Raw genomic sequence first — 18,384 nt, 5'->3', positions numbered from 1 at the left:
GGTGACATGTGTGTGTTTGACACACTCTCCTACGTGTAACCCATTGCAGGTCCTAGGTGGTGAACTGCCTTGCTGAATGCCTGGCACATTGGGTACCACCTTATATTTCTCTTCTAGTCAATGAGACCTATCAGATTAAAACACGGGATACTGATATTACATAGGGAAAATCTGGAGTCTATTCCCAAAAAGGGAGGAAAATGCTAAAAAATACTTTGGTTCATTTTAACTATTGTTCTTGATATTACCTATGCCACACCAGTGTGCATAACACATTTAGAACTGCTGCCCTGGTATATTACTTTCCATATTTCTGCTTAAAATAGCACGAAATCCTCAAATTTGGAGTACAATCCAGAATCTTCTACAAGTCTGTTTAGAGGGCAGACATTTGCTAAGTATGTTCAACAACTCCTACCCATATCTCTCTACCTTTTATGACAGGGGACATTTGCACTAATTATTATTTCCTGTCTTAAACTTTATCTAATGGCATTCTCAAAAGCTGCCTTCATAAACGGGGTGCCATCACTTGTACAACAATGACCATGAAGTTCAGCATTTAACAGAAATGAGAGAGAATTGGTTAGCCCGGAACATCAGTTAAAATGTTCTTTAAAAAAGGATAAGATTAGGGATGCCTGGGTGGCTCAGTCCGTTAAGCGTCTGCCTTCAGCTCAGGTCATGATCCCAGGGTCCTGGGATCGAGCCCCGCATCGGGCTCCCTGCTCAGTGGGAAGCCTGCTTCTCCCTCTGCCTGCCAATCCCCCTGCTTCTGCACTCTCTTTGACAAATAAATAAAATATTTTAAAAAATTTTAAAAAAGGATAAGATTATAGATAGAACACTGACGGTGCCTCTCAACAACTTTCATAATAACATATCATAAAAAAGCATTTTAAAATTAAGCCTTAGTAGTAAAGAAAATGAATAAAAATCTATAAATTGCCTTAAGCATATGGTATGCAAACTAGTACCTATTTAATTTTGAATACGTATTTTTGTAAATCAAGTATATATTAAACTTTTTTGAATACATTTGCTCCCTTTTGGAAACTTTACATTTTTGCTCTTTTTTTTTACTCAACATAGGACTGGAAGAATCTCTACAGTGCTAGTGATAACTAGGAAACAGGGTATGTTCTCATCTATGTGGCAACATCTCATGGTAATAACCAGAGCCTTTTGGGCAACTCATTAACATAGGTTATCATTCTGTAAATTATTACTTCACTGCACTGAGTGGTAAGTTAATGCCCTAATCAAATGAATGCAAATCTAAAACACATTTCCTCTATTACTAGTGACTGTATATATACCATATTTCATTGATCTGTTATTCAATTATTTATGATTATCATATTATTATATATGGGTGAATGGGGTAGTTGCTGACTGGTGTATCAGATGCCCTCTCTAGAATATCTCAAAGTACCCAGCCATTGCTGGTGCAGTATGCATTTGCACCACAGCGCCCCCTGGAGGGCCCATGCTCATTCTGCATTTAAGAAAAAAAGGCTAAATCTTTTTTTTTGTCTGCCAAACTTCTTATTCTGAAGTTCAGGGGTCTGGAAGCCCCTATCACAGGAATAAACAGAATTTCCCCTGCATTATTCTGGCGGGGGGGGGGGGACGCTGAAAGGCCTATTTCTTCTAACGGGGCAGATACAGGTCTAATGACAAACTCAAGAGGATTCCAAAACTGACCAGAGGAAGCCTTAACCAGTTTAACAAAGATGTGGTCTTGGTGGCTCTTATCGTTGAAATGCTCATTCAAAAAGTTAATCATCAAAAGCAGCAGAACAGGGGGCGCCTGGGTGGATCAGTTGGTAAAGCTTCTGCCTTAGACTCAGGTCATGATCTCCTGGTCCTGGGATCCAGCCCTGCATCAGGGGGGAGCCTGCTTCTCCCTCTGCCCCACCCTCTCCCCTCTCCCCTCTCCTTCCCCTCCCCCTTCCCATTCCCCTCCCCTTGCGTGCGAGTGTGCTCTCTCTCTCTCTCTCTCTCTCTCTCTCTCTCTCGTGCGTACTCTCTCTCTTTCTCAAATAAATAAATAAAATCTTTTTTTAAAAAAGCAGAATAAAAGGATTAAATGATAGGTAAAACAAATAGCTTTGGCATCCCCCACAACATCTCACACACTACACATTTAGGAGGTACATCTGACTATTTACATAACGATTATGCCATTTTTTGGTAAAGTTTGCAAACTCAAACCAAATCTATACTGAAAACTACAATATACAGAACAGAGAATATACAAAGCACCTTTTAAAGAATAACTATTGGTATCACATAGGATTTTGAGTAATAGAAATACAGAACATAAAATATGCCATAAAAATAACCTTCTAGAGCTAAGAGGCAGTGGAGCAGAAGCACAGACTGGAGCCAGTGGATCTGGGGACACCCTGGCCTGCCATCTGCCATCTCCTAGCTCTCTGACCTTGAACAAGTTCCTGAAGCTTTCTTGATCTCATTTTCCTCATCTGTCAAAATGTAGATGTCAGTATTGTCTCATTGGAGTGTGAAGACTACACACACACACACACACACACACACACACACACAACTTCAAACAATGAATGGTACATAGTAACCATCTAATACTTTCCTCACTCTTTTTTTGCTCTGCTCTTACTATCTTCCTAGACATTAAAACAAAACAAAATTCACAAACACGGGGCCACAAGAACAACAGTTCCCTGAATGGAACATTTACACGCTAAATTCTAACAGGTTTTAGCAGAAATCATTTGTGTCTAAAACTCAACTCTAAGATAAAGATCATTTCAACACGGTAGGCTGACTGTTCTGAAATATGAACAACACGCTTCTTGAAGCCCATTTAGATATATTAATTCATCTGTTATCGCTGAAGGAAGTTTTAGGAAGTAGTTCATTTCTTTCCCCCTGAGCAATTAGAAATTTCTGTAAATTACAAAAAAAATGTTATGAAAAGTATCAATTATAAAAGTTTCCTATTCATTTCCTTTCTGTGACTTTACAAATGAGTCTGGAATAATAAAAGGATATTAGTCATTTTTAAAGAAATTCTCTTTTCCTGTGACAAACTTTACTTCTTTTCATAGACATTAAATAACTCACCTGAGTTGGCTAAATATCAAAACAAGCCAGAAGCTAGGAAGCCGAACTAATGGAACTAAGTAATCTCATGGGAAATTATTTGGTTCACTTAGGGCTCTTTTAGCAATGTGGATCAAAAAGTGACCAGCACCATTTTAAGGAGTGCTTTTAATTTTATATGTAGGTAGGTAATTGAAAGATAGGGAAAAAAAAAAAAAACTGACCTAGAAAATAAAGTATGTATTAGCATTATTCTTTTATTTCCTGAGCCTTTGAATCAAAGGACACTGATGCCAGTGTGAACATTTTGTTATTCTGAATATTATCCATTTACTATTCTGAATATTATTCCTTTATCATCAGGCTTCCATGTTCCTATAAAACACATGCCTTCTTCATGCAGCCTATTATGCCAACTTTGCAGGCTGGGATAAATCTGAATCATTTGGTTTTTTATCCTAAAAATTAATAGGAAAATCATAATTGGTTTTCACCCTGATCTCATTGACAGAACAAGTCTTGTCTGCTTTGGCTTTATATGATGCCCTTCATTAATATACTAATAAAATTAAAGCATGTTTTATTTAGAAAATAGTCTTTTATGCCAGGTGAAGATCTAACTATTCATTATTTGTAGAAATTGCTTTCCAATTTATCCTTAGACTCGACTCTAAGCAAAGCTACATCTTCTCTGCTCCAGACGCCTGGAAATCATCTCTAACTTGCCTCCTTGTTTTACTGCCAGACCTCTGGCCACCTCCCACTCGCCAGTCCCCATTCCTTTCCACAGAGCAGCGAGATAGATCTTTTAAACTTTCAAATGAGATTATATTATTCCACAATACTCTCTGCTATTGACTGAACATGTTCCCCCAAGCTGGATTCATATGCCAAAGCTCCAATTCCCAATGTTTTGGTTTTTGGAGGTGAGGTATTTGGGAGGCAATTAGGTCATGAGGGTAGAGCCCCATGAATGGCTTGAGTGTGTTTATAAGAAGAGACAGGAGAGAGATGATCTCTCTTTCTGTAAGTGAGCACACAGTGAAAAGGCAGCCATCTGCAAACCAAGAAGAGGGTCCACACCAGGAACCAAATTGGTCAGTACCTTAAACTTGGACTTCTCAGTCTCTACAACTGTGAGAAGTAAATTTCCATTGCTTAAGCCACAGTAATCTGTTATAGCAGCCCAAGATGATTAAGACCCTCTCCAATGACTTTCTGTGGTTCTTAGAATAAAAGCTAATATCCTTGTGTCCCTAAAAGGCCCTACCTACATGACCTGGCTCTTGCTTGTTTCTTCAACATCATCATCCTCTCTCTCTCTCTCTCTCTCACTTATTTTGCTCCAGCTGCACTGGCCTTCAAATATCTTATACATTGAGCTTTTTCATTAGCTTGTTTTGCCTTCCAAGAGCATTCTTATTCCAGATGTTCACAAGGCAGGCTCCTCCTTTTTTTTTTTTTTTTAAGCCTAAATTCAAATGTCATCTTTCTCAAAGACTTTCTTACCATTCGGTATAAAATAAAACTCTCCCAGCAGACCAGGAGTAACTATGTATTACAGAAACCTGTTTTATTTGCTCCAGAGTACTGTATCACAAGTTGAGGTTTTTGTATTTGCATTTTTTTAAATTTGTTTTCTGTCTTCCCCAACTGAAGGGCAAATTTTTAATAAGTTAATATAAGAAGGACAAATTTAAACTGACTGGAGTTCACTCAAAATTTTTCATTGTGTTACAAGTTATTATCTTGAAAAGATTTGTGTTTTCTTTGGAGAGGGTACTTGTATCAGACTGGGCCAAGTTAGAAAATATAAACTACTCTAATGTATTTCAAATAGAGAGACTTTAATGTAGAGCGCTGGTTACAAAGTTTATGGAAGAGATGAGAAATCACCAAGGAAATCATGAAGCATCCTAGAGATTAATTATTATGTATAGGAAGATGGTCTCACCACTAAAACTAGAGAGCCAAAAGGAGGGAGTAACTGAAACTGAGCTGCTGGAAGATGGAGTTTGGCAGGCATACTTGGTGGAGGCAGGGCTTATCTGGAAAAAACTGAGTCAGAAATGAAATGCAGTTAGAAACTCAGCAGAAGAGAGGGGAGAGGGGAGAGGGGAGAGGGAGAGAAAAATGGAGGGAAGGAGGTGGAGAGGGAGGCGGAGAGTGGGAGGATGAGGAGAGGGAGAGAGAAAGGGATGGGGGAGAAGAAAGTCTTGTCTAGTCTTCCTGCTCTCAGGTCTTTGGCCAGTGGAAAGTACTGGCCAAACCTATTCAGGAAAGCAGAGAGCAAAGGAGCCTGGGAATTGTAGTTCTCTGGGATACAGAACAAAGCACAGAAGGGCTGGGGATGCATAGCACTGAATACAATTTCATAACATGTGTGCTGACAAGAAAGCATTCTACCACAAACTATAATTTGAAATCTCTCTTAGGAATGCCTTGCTATTTTTATGGCCTCCTAGGCCCTCTACTATAAAACTTCACCATTGGTATTTTGCCATATCTTTTCTAAAGGATTTTTGTAATCAATTTAATAAATAGTTTCAGATTAGAACAACTATGATGCACCATGTGGTCCTGAACCACACACACACACACACACACACACACACACACACACACACAGGATTTTCCAGACCAATAGTTGAGAAAGTGAGACTTGTCCCTTATGTTCATCAGTGACATAAGGATACATTATGAAAACAGTTTCTCTCAGGTTTCTGTAAAAGTTAGGACTTTTCAGTAGCAAGTAACAAAAAGACAATTTTACTGGCTCAGTCAAGGTAGGATCCAGGACTTAAACAGAACAAACACCATTCTGTTTCTCCCTCTTTCTTTAGTTGGAGTCCTTCCTGTGTTTGCTTCGGTCTCAGACAGTATCCCTCCCCATGTTGGGAAAGATGGCCTCCAATAGCCCAAATCTAGCCCATATCCTTATGATTTGTAAGAGACAAATCGTCCTATAATCTGCACCAAATATTGGAGAAGACTATGACTTGGGTCAGCTGTGGAGTTGGTAAAAGAAACCTACAGTGACAGTCAACCCTGTCAAGACAGTTTGGAATGGGGGAAAGTGATTCCTCTACAAGAAGCAGATGTCAGGCTAATTCTCTAGCACTATTCTTCCCAGTAGAACTCTCTGAAGACTGGAGCATAAAAGCATAGCTACACATACTTGCTGCCTTCTGGTTAGAAAAAAACCAATAGTCACCAAAAGCAAGGTATCAAAAATCAAGACATGAGGCCAACTTTTCTGTTCAAAGTTTACATGTTTCCAGAAACATGGCTCAAAGCAATGGGTGACCGAAGTAGCAGTCTCAGGATGTCACATACCAATGGGGGGGGGTGTGCAAAAATATTCAATCTGACCAACCAGCTGGTGAGTAGCTAAAAGATATAAGGATGCTCTTTTTGAACTGAGGAAGCAACATTTTGTGACAGTGACTGAAATCAACTTGTGTTCTGTTGAAAGGTCTCCTGGCCTCTCCATTGGTATTTTCTTCCATAAGTAACAACCAGGAACTTGTGTCTTCTTCAACTGCAGGAATCTGTGTTTAAAAACATCAGTAGCCTGGTGATGGGTATTAAAGAAGGCATGTATTGAATGGAGCACTGGGTGTTATATGCAAACAATGAATCATGGAACACTACATCAAAAACTAATGATGTAATGTATGGTGATTAACATAACATAATAAAGTAAAATTTTAAAAAAAATCAGTAGAAATAATGTATTGTGGAGTCTCTCTAAGGTTAGTGGTTATAAATAACCCTGGATAAAATGGAACATAAGCAATAGGCTAATCTACTGAGTTTTCATATATTGTTTTGAAAAACAATGAAAAAAATTCCAAAATTGTCACACGATCTTCATTTACTTGTTTCTAAACTGTTAAAAATGAATCTCTTTCTCTGTTGTTTTTACTGGCTTCCCTTTAGGAAAACAGACATGCATGGAGAATCAGCACAAATTGTCTACTTTCATTGCATGTTTGTATTTTTTCTTGAAGACCTCTCTTTTCTATCACTGGCTAGAATTGATAAGGCCCTTTTTTCCTTTCTCTCTGTTCCCCATGCTTCTCCTTAGACTTCTTTGTCAGACGGCAGAACACCTGTGAAACCATGCTGGGTAAGCGATGTCAGATTTTTGAAATCAGATTTTTCGTTAATTTTATAATAGAAAAGTTACTAAGCCACGTTGAGTCTCCGTTTTTAAGTTGTAATATTGGGGAAAATATACTACCTCGTGAGATGAATGGTAGAATTAAAACAGCAGATATGAAGCTTACAATACCCAGCCTGAAAGATAGGAATCACTTAGCAACTGTATTGTTTACGAGGGACGATGTTTGAGACAAAGTCAAAGATTCCAACTGTATTTATTCGAACAACAGGTGGTTGTATAATTACAAAGCAGTAACACCAGGTATTGTGTTCTGATATATAATCTTACAATTAGAAATCAAGATTTCAAGATTGCTTCAGGCTGATTGAAAAGCTTACTGATATTTCATACAACGAAAAGTAGTAAAAATGCAGCAACCTGCTTCTTCAAAGACATTTGCATTTGATGCAGATTCTTGTCTTAGTCAAAAATGGAGCAGGTAAGTTGTTTTTCGGGTAAGCTGATAGATGCTTAAAATCTTAAATTTCTTTGCCTTTACCTTGTTTGGGGAAGAAAATTCTTTTTATCATTATCCCTCCCATCTCATGTCTGCATTTTCCCTATCTGAGTTGTTAGCAGAAGATGCATGTGGAATCTGCCCATCCTCTTTTATCTCTAGATGATTTTTTAAATAGCACACACCATAATTGAGTTCAGGTGGCAGCCGTGAATGAGATAAATCTTGAATGAGATTAAGATGAATGACAGCACTGCTGGCCAAAATCCCACTGTCCCAGAAAGAAATGAGAAATTAATGGAATCAACACTGGTGTTCTGTGATTTAAAAAAAAAAAAAAAAAATGTTTAAACACATGCTATGAATATTTCAGTGAAACACTTCCCGCCTCCCTTTTGTACCTTTAATAACCCCATACTCCTGGGGTCAACCATGTAGAACCAGAACCGAACAGTACACATTCCGAGGCTTGCTGGAAAGTACTGGGAAGTAGTGATTCTCGCCGTGTGTCCTTCTTTGGGTCCAGATGAGCTGACAGACAGGAAGTGCTGGCCACTCCCTTGAAATAGACAAACACAGCTCCTTCAGTACAACGATCTGTGTCATAGCATGAGGCAGAATCTATTTAAATCATATGCAAATTGCATGCCTCCCACCCACACACAATTAAACACAACTCGTTTTCTTTCCATGGAGTCACGTATCAATAATGTTTAATTCTTTGGAACAAAAAAAAAAAAAAGAAAGAAAGAAAAAAGAAGAAGAATGTCGCTATGATTATATGGCTCCCAAAATTCACCTGAGTATGTGACTCTTGCCTAGTGATCAAATATCTGTGCTGACTCTGAAGGTACATTCCTTTTCTTCTAATTTGCTCAAACCTGTCTGCCCGTTTCAAGTAAGTAAAATATTTTGTATGCTGTGTGTAGAGCAGGGACACGGGGTAGGAGAGGCTGACTGATAGTGTATCTCATTTCCAGTTGCTCTGATACCCACACTGACCACAGTAGTAGTGAATGGCAGTAAGAGTAAGTGAAATGTAATTCTGAAAGTCACCATTCTGTTTTTTTTTCTGAGCAATAACTTCTATTCTCCTCAACTGCATCAGTATATGAAAGATCTCTCCATTTAAACACAAATGGCTCTTTTCTGTAGATATTGTTGTCAAAATTCATCATAGCTACTATCCCCTGCATGGCTTTTACTAGGAAAGAATGAAAAAAAAAAAAATATATATATATATACTTTCTTAGGTTAAATATTTATTTACAGTTTTAAATCAAAGTATTAAAATATTTTCTAACTAAAGGTATTCTATTTCCCCCCTGTGGCATTTTAGTATTGTTACTGAGATATATGGCTTTAAATCATCAACTGTGCGTTAATAGTTCAAGAGGCTTCTTTTATGAAGCTTTCCTATTTAAGAGCTTGTTGTCAGGTGAATTTAGTACTCCTGAGGAATCAGTATATATGTTAGTTACCTTTATCCCTATGGCACTGAATTATTCAATGCAAGGAACACTCATGCATTACTTCCTTGAATAGAGTTAAAAACAGAAGTAGCCCGAGCGAATTGCAAAGGAGAGTTAGGTTATCACATTCACACCACTAACAGCTTGATTTTTTGCCTGTTTCTGTTCACAAAGAACATTATTTCACCAAATGGATTGTTGCTAAATACAAATATGTGGTAAATAAGACAGCCTGGTTGGAGTCCTCAGGAGGCCTAAGTAGAGATGAAATCATTAAGGGGTTGCTTGTTCTTGGATCCATTTTAAAAAATAATAATGGGCTTTATTTTTATTTTATTTTATTTTTTTTTTGTGGGCAGCAAAGTAAGATTTATTGAGCGATAGCAAAGTGGTTAAGTGATCACACAAAGCTCCCGAAGACGGAGGGGACCCGAGAAGTTTGCCCAATAATGGGCTTTATTTTTTTTTTCTTATTGGTTTTAGTAATTAACAACTGTATCTTTTTTTAAATTTTTTATTGTTATGTTAATCACCATACATTACATCATTAGTTTTTGATGTAGTGTTCCATGATTCATTGTTTGTGCATAACACCCAGTGCTCCATGCAGAACATGAAAGGGCTTTATTTTTTAGGGCAGTTTTGAGCTTAAAGAAGTTGAGAGGAATTACAGAGTTCCTTATACCCCCTCATCCTCCCCAACACATGCAATTTGCCCATTATTAACACATTGCATTAGTGAAGTACATTTGTTACAATTAATGAATGAGCCAATATTGATGCATTATTATTAACTAAAGTCCATAGTTTACATTAGGGTCATTCTTCCCCTGGTGTATTCCATGGGCTTTGACGAATGCATAACGACATGTCCACCATTACAGTATTGTACGGGATAGTTTCTCTGCTCTAAAATCCCCTGTGCAGCACCTCTCCATCTTTTCTTCCCGCTCTCCCCCACCAAATGCCTGGCAACCACTGATCTTTTCACTACATCAACTGTTTTCTCTTTTCCAGAGTGTCATATAGTTGGAATTATACACTATGTAGTCTTTCTAGATTAGCTTCCTTCATTTAGCAATATGCATTTAATGATTTTCCATTATCTTTTTTGTGGCTATTTCATCTTATCACTGAATAATATTCCTTTGTATAGATGTATAGTTTGTTTATCCATTCACCTAGGAAGGACATCTTTGTTTCTTCTAAGCTTTAGTAATTATGAATAAAGTTCCTATAGCAACCGTGTGCATGTTTCTGTGTAAGCATAAGTTTTCATTTGTGTATATACCAAGGAGCACAACTATTGGATCTTATGGTAAGAGTATGTTTAGTTTTGTAAAAAACTGCCAACTTCCAACGTTGGCCGTACCATTTTGCAGCCCCATTAACAATAAAGGAGAGTCCCCAGCCCTCTTTATCATCAGCATTCGGTGTTGTCAGTGTTCTGGATTTTAGTTATTATACTAGGTATGCAGTGGTATTTAATTTCAACTCAATGTCATTTCAATTTGCATTTTCCTGATAACATATAATATGGAGCATATTTTCTTATACTTATTTGCCATCTGTGTATGTTCCTCATTAGGTATCTGTTCAGAACTTTTGTCTATTTTTACCTGGGTTGTTTTTCTATTGTTAAATTTTAACCATTCTTTTTACATTTTGGACACAGTCCTTTCTCAGATATGTGTTTGCAAATATTTTCTCCCAGTCTGTGGGTTATGTTTTATTTTTCTTAATAGGGTCATATACAGAGTGGAAGTTTTAATTTTAATGAAGTGCAACTCAACAATCCTTTCATTCACAACTCAAGTTTTTAGTATTGTATCTGAAAATTCATCACCAAACTCAGAGTCACCTAAATGTTCTCCTATTTTGTCTTCTAGGAGTTTTATAGTTTTACATTTTATTTTTAGGTCTATAATCCACTTTGAGTTAACTTTCATGAGAGGTTTAAGCTCTGTGTCTAGATTTTTTTTTTTTTATATGGATGTCTAGTTGTTCTAACACCATTTGTTGAAAAGACTATCCTTTCTCTGTTGAATTGCCTTTGTTCCTTTGTCAAATATCAGTTGATCTTATTCATGTGGGTCTATTTCTGAGCTCTCTGTTCTGTTCCATTTATCTATTTACCTATTATTTTACCAATATCACACTGTATTGATTACTACAGCTTTATAGTAAGTCTTGAAATAAGGTATTGTATTTCCTCCAACTTTGTTTTTTTATACTTCAATATTGTGTTGGCTATTTTGAGTCTTTTGGCCTCTCCATATAAACTTTAAAATCAGTTTGTTGCTATCTACAAAATTATGTACTGGAATTTTGATTGGAATTACATTGTACATATACATCAAATTGGGAAGAATGGACATCTTCGAAATACTTATTCTTCCCGTCCATGAACACAGAATATCTCTCTATTTATTTAGATCTTTGATTTCTTTCATCAGAGTTTGTATTTTACTTCATGTAGGCCTTGTAATTATTTGTTAGATTTATACGTAAGTATTTCTCTTTCTCTCTCTCTGGTATTAATGTAAACATTATTGTGTTTTAAATTTCAAGTTCCAATTCTTCATTGCTGGCATGTAATAAAGCAAATGACGTTTGTGTATTAACCTTGTATCTGACAACACTGCTATAACTTTATTAATTCCAAGAGTTTTCTTCATGTTGTATCATTGAGATTTTCTATATAGACAATCATGTCATCTGCAAACAAACACAATTTTATATCTTCCTTCCCAGTCTGTCTTTTGTTTTCCTTACTTGTCTTAGTTTACTGAGGCATTTTATCACAAACGGATGTTGGATTTTGTCAAATGCTTTTTCTGCATCTATTGACATGATCATTTAATTTTTTGCTTTACTCTGTTGATGTGATGGATTACACTAACTGAATTTCAAACATAAAACCAGTCTGACATGCTTGAATAACTTCCACTTGGTTGTGCTGCATATATATGTTTTCATTAGATTAGATTTGCTAATATTCTGTGGAGAACTTTTGCATCTATGTTGATGAGAGATACTGATTTGTAGTTTTCCTTTCTTGTAATGTCTTTGTTTTTTATTTGAAATCCTGGTCTGATTTAGAACAAGGCAGGAAATGTTCCCTTTGTTTGTATTTTCTGGAATATACATAACTGGTTTAATTTCTTCCTTAAATGTTTGGGAGAATTCACCAGTGAATCCAGTTAAGTCTAGTGATTTCTGATTTGGAAGATTTTTAATTATGTATGCAATTTTTAAAAAAGATATATTTGAGAGAGCCCGAGTGTGTGCAAGTGGGGGGGGGGGGACAGAGAGAGAAAGAATGTAAATCTCAAGCAGACTCCCTGCTTGAATGCGGAGCCCGAAGTGGGGCTCAATTCCACAGCCCTGAGATCATGACCTGAGCTGAAATTAAGAGTTGGACACCTAACCGACTGAGCCACCAGGCACCCCTGTAAGCAATTTCTTTGTTACAAGCTTATTTAGATTATCTATTTATCATGTGAGTTTGGTAGATTGTGTCTTTGAAGGAATTGGTCTACTTAGATTATCAGCTTTGTGGGCATCTAGCTGTACATAATATTTCTCTATTACCCTTTTAGTGCCATGGATAAGTAATAAAGGTTCCCCCTTTTATTTCTGATAATTAGCAATTTGTGTTTTCCTTTCTTTTAGGTTTATATGTCTAGAAGGTCTTCAATTTTATTAATCTTTTCAAAGAATTAGCTTTTCATTTTGATTTTCCCTATGATTTCTTTATTTTATTTTTTTGTAATTTCACGGTTTTAAATTCCAGTTAGTTAACATATGGTGTAATATTAGTTTCAGGAGTAGAATTTAGTGATTTATCACTTACATATAACACCCAGTACTCATCACAGGTGCTCTCCTTAATACGCATCACCCAATTAACCCATCTCCCCACCCACCTCCCCTCCAGTAACCCTGTTTATTCTCTATAGTTAAGAGTCTCTTACAGTTTGCCTCCCTCTTTGTCCCCTATGCTATGCTCATCTGTTTTGTTTCTTAAATTCCATATATGAGTGAAATCATATGGTATTTGTCTTTCTCTGACTTATTTTGCTTAACAAAATACACTCTAGCTCCATCCACATTTTGCAAATAGCAAGATATCATTATTTTTTATGGCTGAGTAATATGCCATTGTGTATATATATATATATCATATCTTCTTTATCCATTGGATATTTAGGCTTTGGCTATTGTTGATAATGTTGCTATAAACATTGGGGTGCATGTGCCCCTTCAAATCTGTATTTTTTTAAATTTATTTATTGGAGAGAGAGAGAGTAATCACAAGCAGGGGGAGGGGCAGAGGGAGAGGGAGAATCTCAGGCAGACTCCCTGCTGAGCACAACCCTGAGATCATGACCTGAGCTGAAATCAAGAGTCAGACACTCAACCAACTGAGCCACCCAGGAGCCCCACTTCAAATCTGTATTGTTGCATCCTTTGGGTAAATGCCCAGTAGTACAGTTGCTGGGTCGTAGGGTAGTTCTGTTTTTAACTTTCTGAAGAACCTCCATACTGTGTTCTACAGTGCCTGCACCAGTTTGCTTTCCCACCAATAGTGTAAGTTCCCTTTTCTCCGAATTCTTCCCAACATCTGTTGTTTGCTGTGTTGTTAAATTTAATCATTCTGACAGGTGTGAGGTGATACTGCCTTGAGTTTTTATTTGTATTTCCCTGATGATTAGTGATGTTGAGCATCTTTTCATGTGTCTTTTGGCCATCTGGATGTCTTCTTTGGAAAAATGTCTATTCATGTCTTTGACCCATTTCTTAACAGGATTATTTGTTTTATGATTTCCTGATTTCAATTTTATAAATTACTCTTCCTAGTTTCCTAAGCTGCAAATTATCAGTTTTAGATCTTTCTTCTAATATATGCATTTGTTGCTAAAAAGTTCCCTCTATACACCATTTTCACTGAATCTCACAAAGTTTTATAAGTTGTATTTGCTTTCTCATTTAATTCAAAATATTTCAAAATTTCCCTTGAGATTTGGGGTATGTGCACCCCAATGTTTATAGCAGCAATGTCCACAATAGCCAAACTATGGAAAGAGCCAAGATGTCCATCAACAGATGAATGGGTAAAGAAGATGTGGTATATATATACAATGGAATATTATGCAGCCATCAAAAGGAATGAAATCTTGCCATTTGCAACGACGTGGATAGAACTGGAGGGTATTATGCTGAGCGAAATAAGTCAATCAGAGAAAGACAAGTATCATATGATCTCACTGATATGAGGAATTCTTAATCTCAGCATACAAACTGAGGATTGCTGGAGTGGTGGGGGGTGGGAGGGATGGAGTGGCTGGGTGATAGACACTGGGGAGGGTATATGCTATGGTGAGCGCTGTGAATTGTGTAAGACTGTTGAATCACAGACCTGTACCTCTGAAACAAATAATACATTATATGTTAAAAAAAAAGAAGATAGTAGGAAGGGAGAAATGAAGGGGGGGAAATTGGGAGGGCAAGACGAACCATGAGAGACTATGGACTCTGAGAAACAAACAGAGGGTTCTAGAGGGGAGGGGGTTGGGGGGATGGGTTAGCCTGGTGATGAGTATTAAAGAGGGCATGTCCTGAATGGAGCACAGGGTGTTATACACAAACAATGAATCATGGAAAACTACATCAAAAACTAATGATCTAATGTATGGTGATAAACATAACAATCAAAAAGAGTTAAAAAAAGAGATTTTTTTCTTTGATTCATTATGTTATTTAGAAGTCTACTTATTTAATCTTCAAATATTTTGGAATTTTCCAGTTATATTTCTGTTACTGATTTCTATCTTAATTCCATTATGGTCTGAGAGCACACATTGTAGGATTTTTTTTTAAGTTTGTTAAGATGTGTTTTAGGGCTCAAATGTGGGCTGTCTTGGTGAATGTTTCATGTGAGCTTGCGAAGAATGTATATTCTGCTGTTGTTGAAGTTCTATAAACGTCAATTATATCCAGCTGATTGATGGTACTGTTCAGTTTAACTATGTCCTTACTGATTTCTGCTTGTTGGCCCTATTACTGACAGAGGGTTGTTGAAGTCTCCAGCTATAGTAGTGGATTCATCTATTTCTCCTTGCAATGCTATTAGGTTTGCTTTGTGTATTTTGACGTTCTGATGTTAGGTGCTTACACATTGAGGGGTGTTTTGTTTTCTTAGAGTAATGACCTTTTTATCATTTTATAATCCCCTCTTTATCCCTGAATATTCTCCTTCCTTTGAAGTCTTCTTTGTCTGAAATTAATGCAGCCACTGCTGCTTTCTTTTGATTAATGTTAACATAGTATATTTTTCTCCATTCTTTCACCTTTTTTTTCCATTTATTCATTCTATTTATGTATTGATTGTATTTATTCTGGAAATGGGTCTGTTACTGACAATACATGGTTCTTTTGTTTTAATCTTCTCTTAGTCTTTTAATTGGTGAATATAGACCAGCAACATTTAAGCTGATTATTGAGATAGGTGGATTAACATTTACCTTATTTGTTATTATTTGCCATTCACTGGTATTGTTCTTTCTTGTTTTTTTTTCTTTCACTCTTTTTCAGACCTTAATTGAGGATTTCACATGATTTCATTTTTTATCATGTCTTAGCACACCAATTACATATACATTTTTAACCTTTTCTAGTGGTTGACAGTGAGTTTGCAATATACATTACCACTAATGCAAGTTCTCTTTAAAATATCACTATACCACTTCATGAATAGTATAAGAAACATACCAGAGTATTTTCCCAGTAAACTCTCCCATCCCTAATCTCTTAGGTCAGTTGTATTTTTGTTTTTTGTTTTTTGTTTTTTTTAGGCCAGTTAGGTTCTAGTAAAATAGTTTCTCTTGAGGGCAGGCTTTGTTCTGGGAAATTTTCAGAAAATGCTATTTTTCCCCTCCACCTGCTGAAAGCAGAGAGGAGCTTCCTCTGATCTTCACTGTGAGAAACTAACAGAGTTCCTGAAATTAAAACTTACAAATGTGTGGGGGACTTCCTAACACTGAAATCCCCTGGACTATCCCTCCAATTTGTCCACATTGACCTACAGCAATTGATCAGTAATAGTTTAGGATGTCCTGCCCCGTACTGACTCCTGCAGAGGTTTCTATTTATGGGCGTCTGCTCCAGTAAGTTGTGATTCTCTGTTTCCACTTGCTTGTCTCCAATCTGAGGGCAGTGGTTTGCCTTGAGACCTCAATTCTCTAAAAAACTTAAAAAGAGTTGTTGGTTTTTAGTTTGTTCAGCTTTTTGTTTTTTTGTATTATGAGGAAAGAAATAATGACTTCCAAGCTCCTTACATGCCAGACCAGATACTGAAAGTGACTTGCATCTCTTTTTTTTATGATTTATTTATTTGAGAGAAAGAGCATGCGTGCATACAAGTGAATGGGGGGAGGGGCAGAGGGAAAGAATCTCCAGCAGACTCCCCACTGAGTTCGAGCTGGATGTGGGGGCTCAATCTCACAACCCTGAGATCACAACCTGAGACGAAACCAAGAGTCTGACACTTAATTGACTGAGCCACCCAGGCGCCCCTATTTTTTTTTTTTTAAAGTTCCTTACTGAAAATATTTCTCTTCACTTAGAACACTTTATATTGGGGCGCCTGGGTGGCTCAGTTGTTGGGCGTCTGCTTTCGGCTCAGGTCATGATCCCGGGGTCCTGGGATCGAGCCCCGCATCGGGCTCCCTGCTCGGCGGGAGGCCTGCTTCTCCCTCTCCCACTCCCCCTGCTTGTGTTCCCTCTCTCGCTATGTCTCTCTCTGTCAAATATATAAATAAAATCTTTAAAAAAAAAAAAAGAACACTTTATATAGTCTAGCAAAATAAAAAAAAAAAAAATCTTAAGAAAAATAACTAAGGAACGTGACATGTGAATGAATGCTGCAAGGTTTTCCTCAATATAAAATAGTAGTGGAAACAACTTGTAGTTTCCTGGCTTGCACCACTGAACTGTTTTCTATCCTCACTGTTTTATGAAATGCATGTACTAGCAAATATTGGATTAGGAAAATTGTGCACAATATTTTAAGTCAGCCACAGAAAAGTTTGCTTTCATATTTCTTTGCAAGGATGACATATGTCTGTTTTCTTATTTGGACTAGGAAGACATGCACATGGCATGTGCAGCCAAGCTATACCTAGACTCCATCCGTCAAATCTACTACAAACTGTGGCTTATTCATTAAGAACATACATTCTTTAAATCTATGCTCTCTGATTAAATAAGAACATCTAGGTGTTCCCTCATTTTATTGCCTTTTACACCCCAAGGATTCCCAATGCACTTGGGAGTACAATATCAGACAAACTTTACAATGTTATCCTGGTTAAAGAAAAAATAGCATAGTCCAACTAGCTATAATAATAACATATATAGTTAAGGTGAAAGCATGGAATCTATTCATACTGTACTGGATGTGAAGAAATAGCCTTGACCTAGTTCCAATAAGGTAAATTAATGTTAAGTATGTTTGTATAAAGCTACTCTGTATTTCATAGTTCAGCTCTTAAGTAGTGTGACATACTTAATGAGAACTAATACACCTCTACCTCCAAAGCAAGTCATGTTCAACCCAGACTTTAAATATACATCTATTCACGCTTTACAGCTAACCTGATGTTGAAAGTCAAACATTTGGAGCAGTGAGAAAAGAAGGAATTCTGTCCACTGGCACAAATTTAATCCATTTTAAAAATTAGGAATTCTGATTTAAAACCTTGTGTTTTGGTAAATTTATTCCTCTAACTACATAAATACACTAACCCTTCACTAATTCAGATGTTTCTTTTGAATAATTTTAATCATGTAATATTTATTTTTCAAAGGTAGGTTTTAAGTCTGCACAGCAACCTGAATGCAATCCAACCAAATTCTCCATCCTTAGTCATTGCCTATAGGCTCCTCGTGGAACTCTGATCATAGCATCCTCAGGGTCTCAATAATTTCTTCATGGCACCCCAGGTGGGAAGCAATATTTTGGGTTTTTTTATTAAGTCCTTAAGTCCAAACAACTTAATACCTATTAAAATACTAAAAACATCACAGGCATTCGAAAAACTAATACACACAAATTGAAAAAAAAAAAAAAAAACAACTATTCTTAAATGACCACAATTCTACCACAACTATTCTTAAATGACCACAAGTATTCATTA

The 18,384-nt window shown here is 36.8% G+C and overlaps 1 protein-coding gene across 1 annotated transcript in view; it reads right to left on the bottom strand.

The window, feature by feature from the left end:
* The window catches only part of MALRD1 (MAM and LDL receptor class A domain containing 1), an 806,170-nt gene that overhangs the window by 182,902 nt on the left and 604,884 nt on the right, over positions 1-18,384 (bottom strand). The window contains exon 33 of the mRNA XM_078074136.1: positions 8,114-8,271. Within this exon, the coding sequence (XP_077930262.1) occupies positions 8,114-8,271 (158 nt within the window). The remainder of the gene's footprint in view (positions 1-8,113; positions 8,272-18,384) is intronic.

This window comes from Halichoerus grypus, chromosome 6 (genome assembly GCF_964656455.1).
Source record: "Halichoerus grypus chromosome 6, mHalGry1.hap1.1, whole genome shotgun sequence".
NCBI classification, from domain to species: Eukaryota; Metazoa; Chordata; class Mammalia; order Carnivora; family Phocidae; genus Halichoerus; species Halichoerus grypus.
Note: the sequence above shows the minus strand (reverse complement) of the source record. Positions and strands in the feature narration are given on the sequence as shown.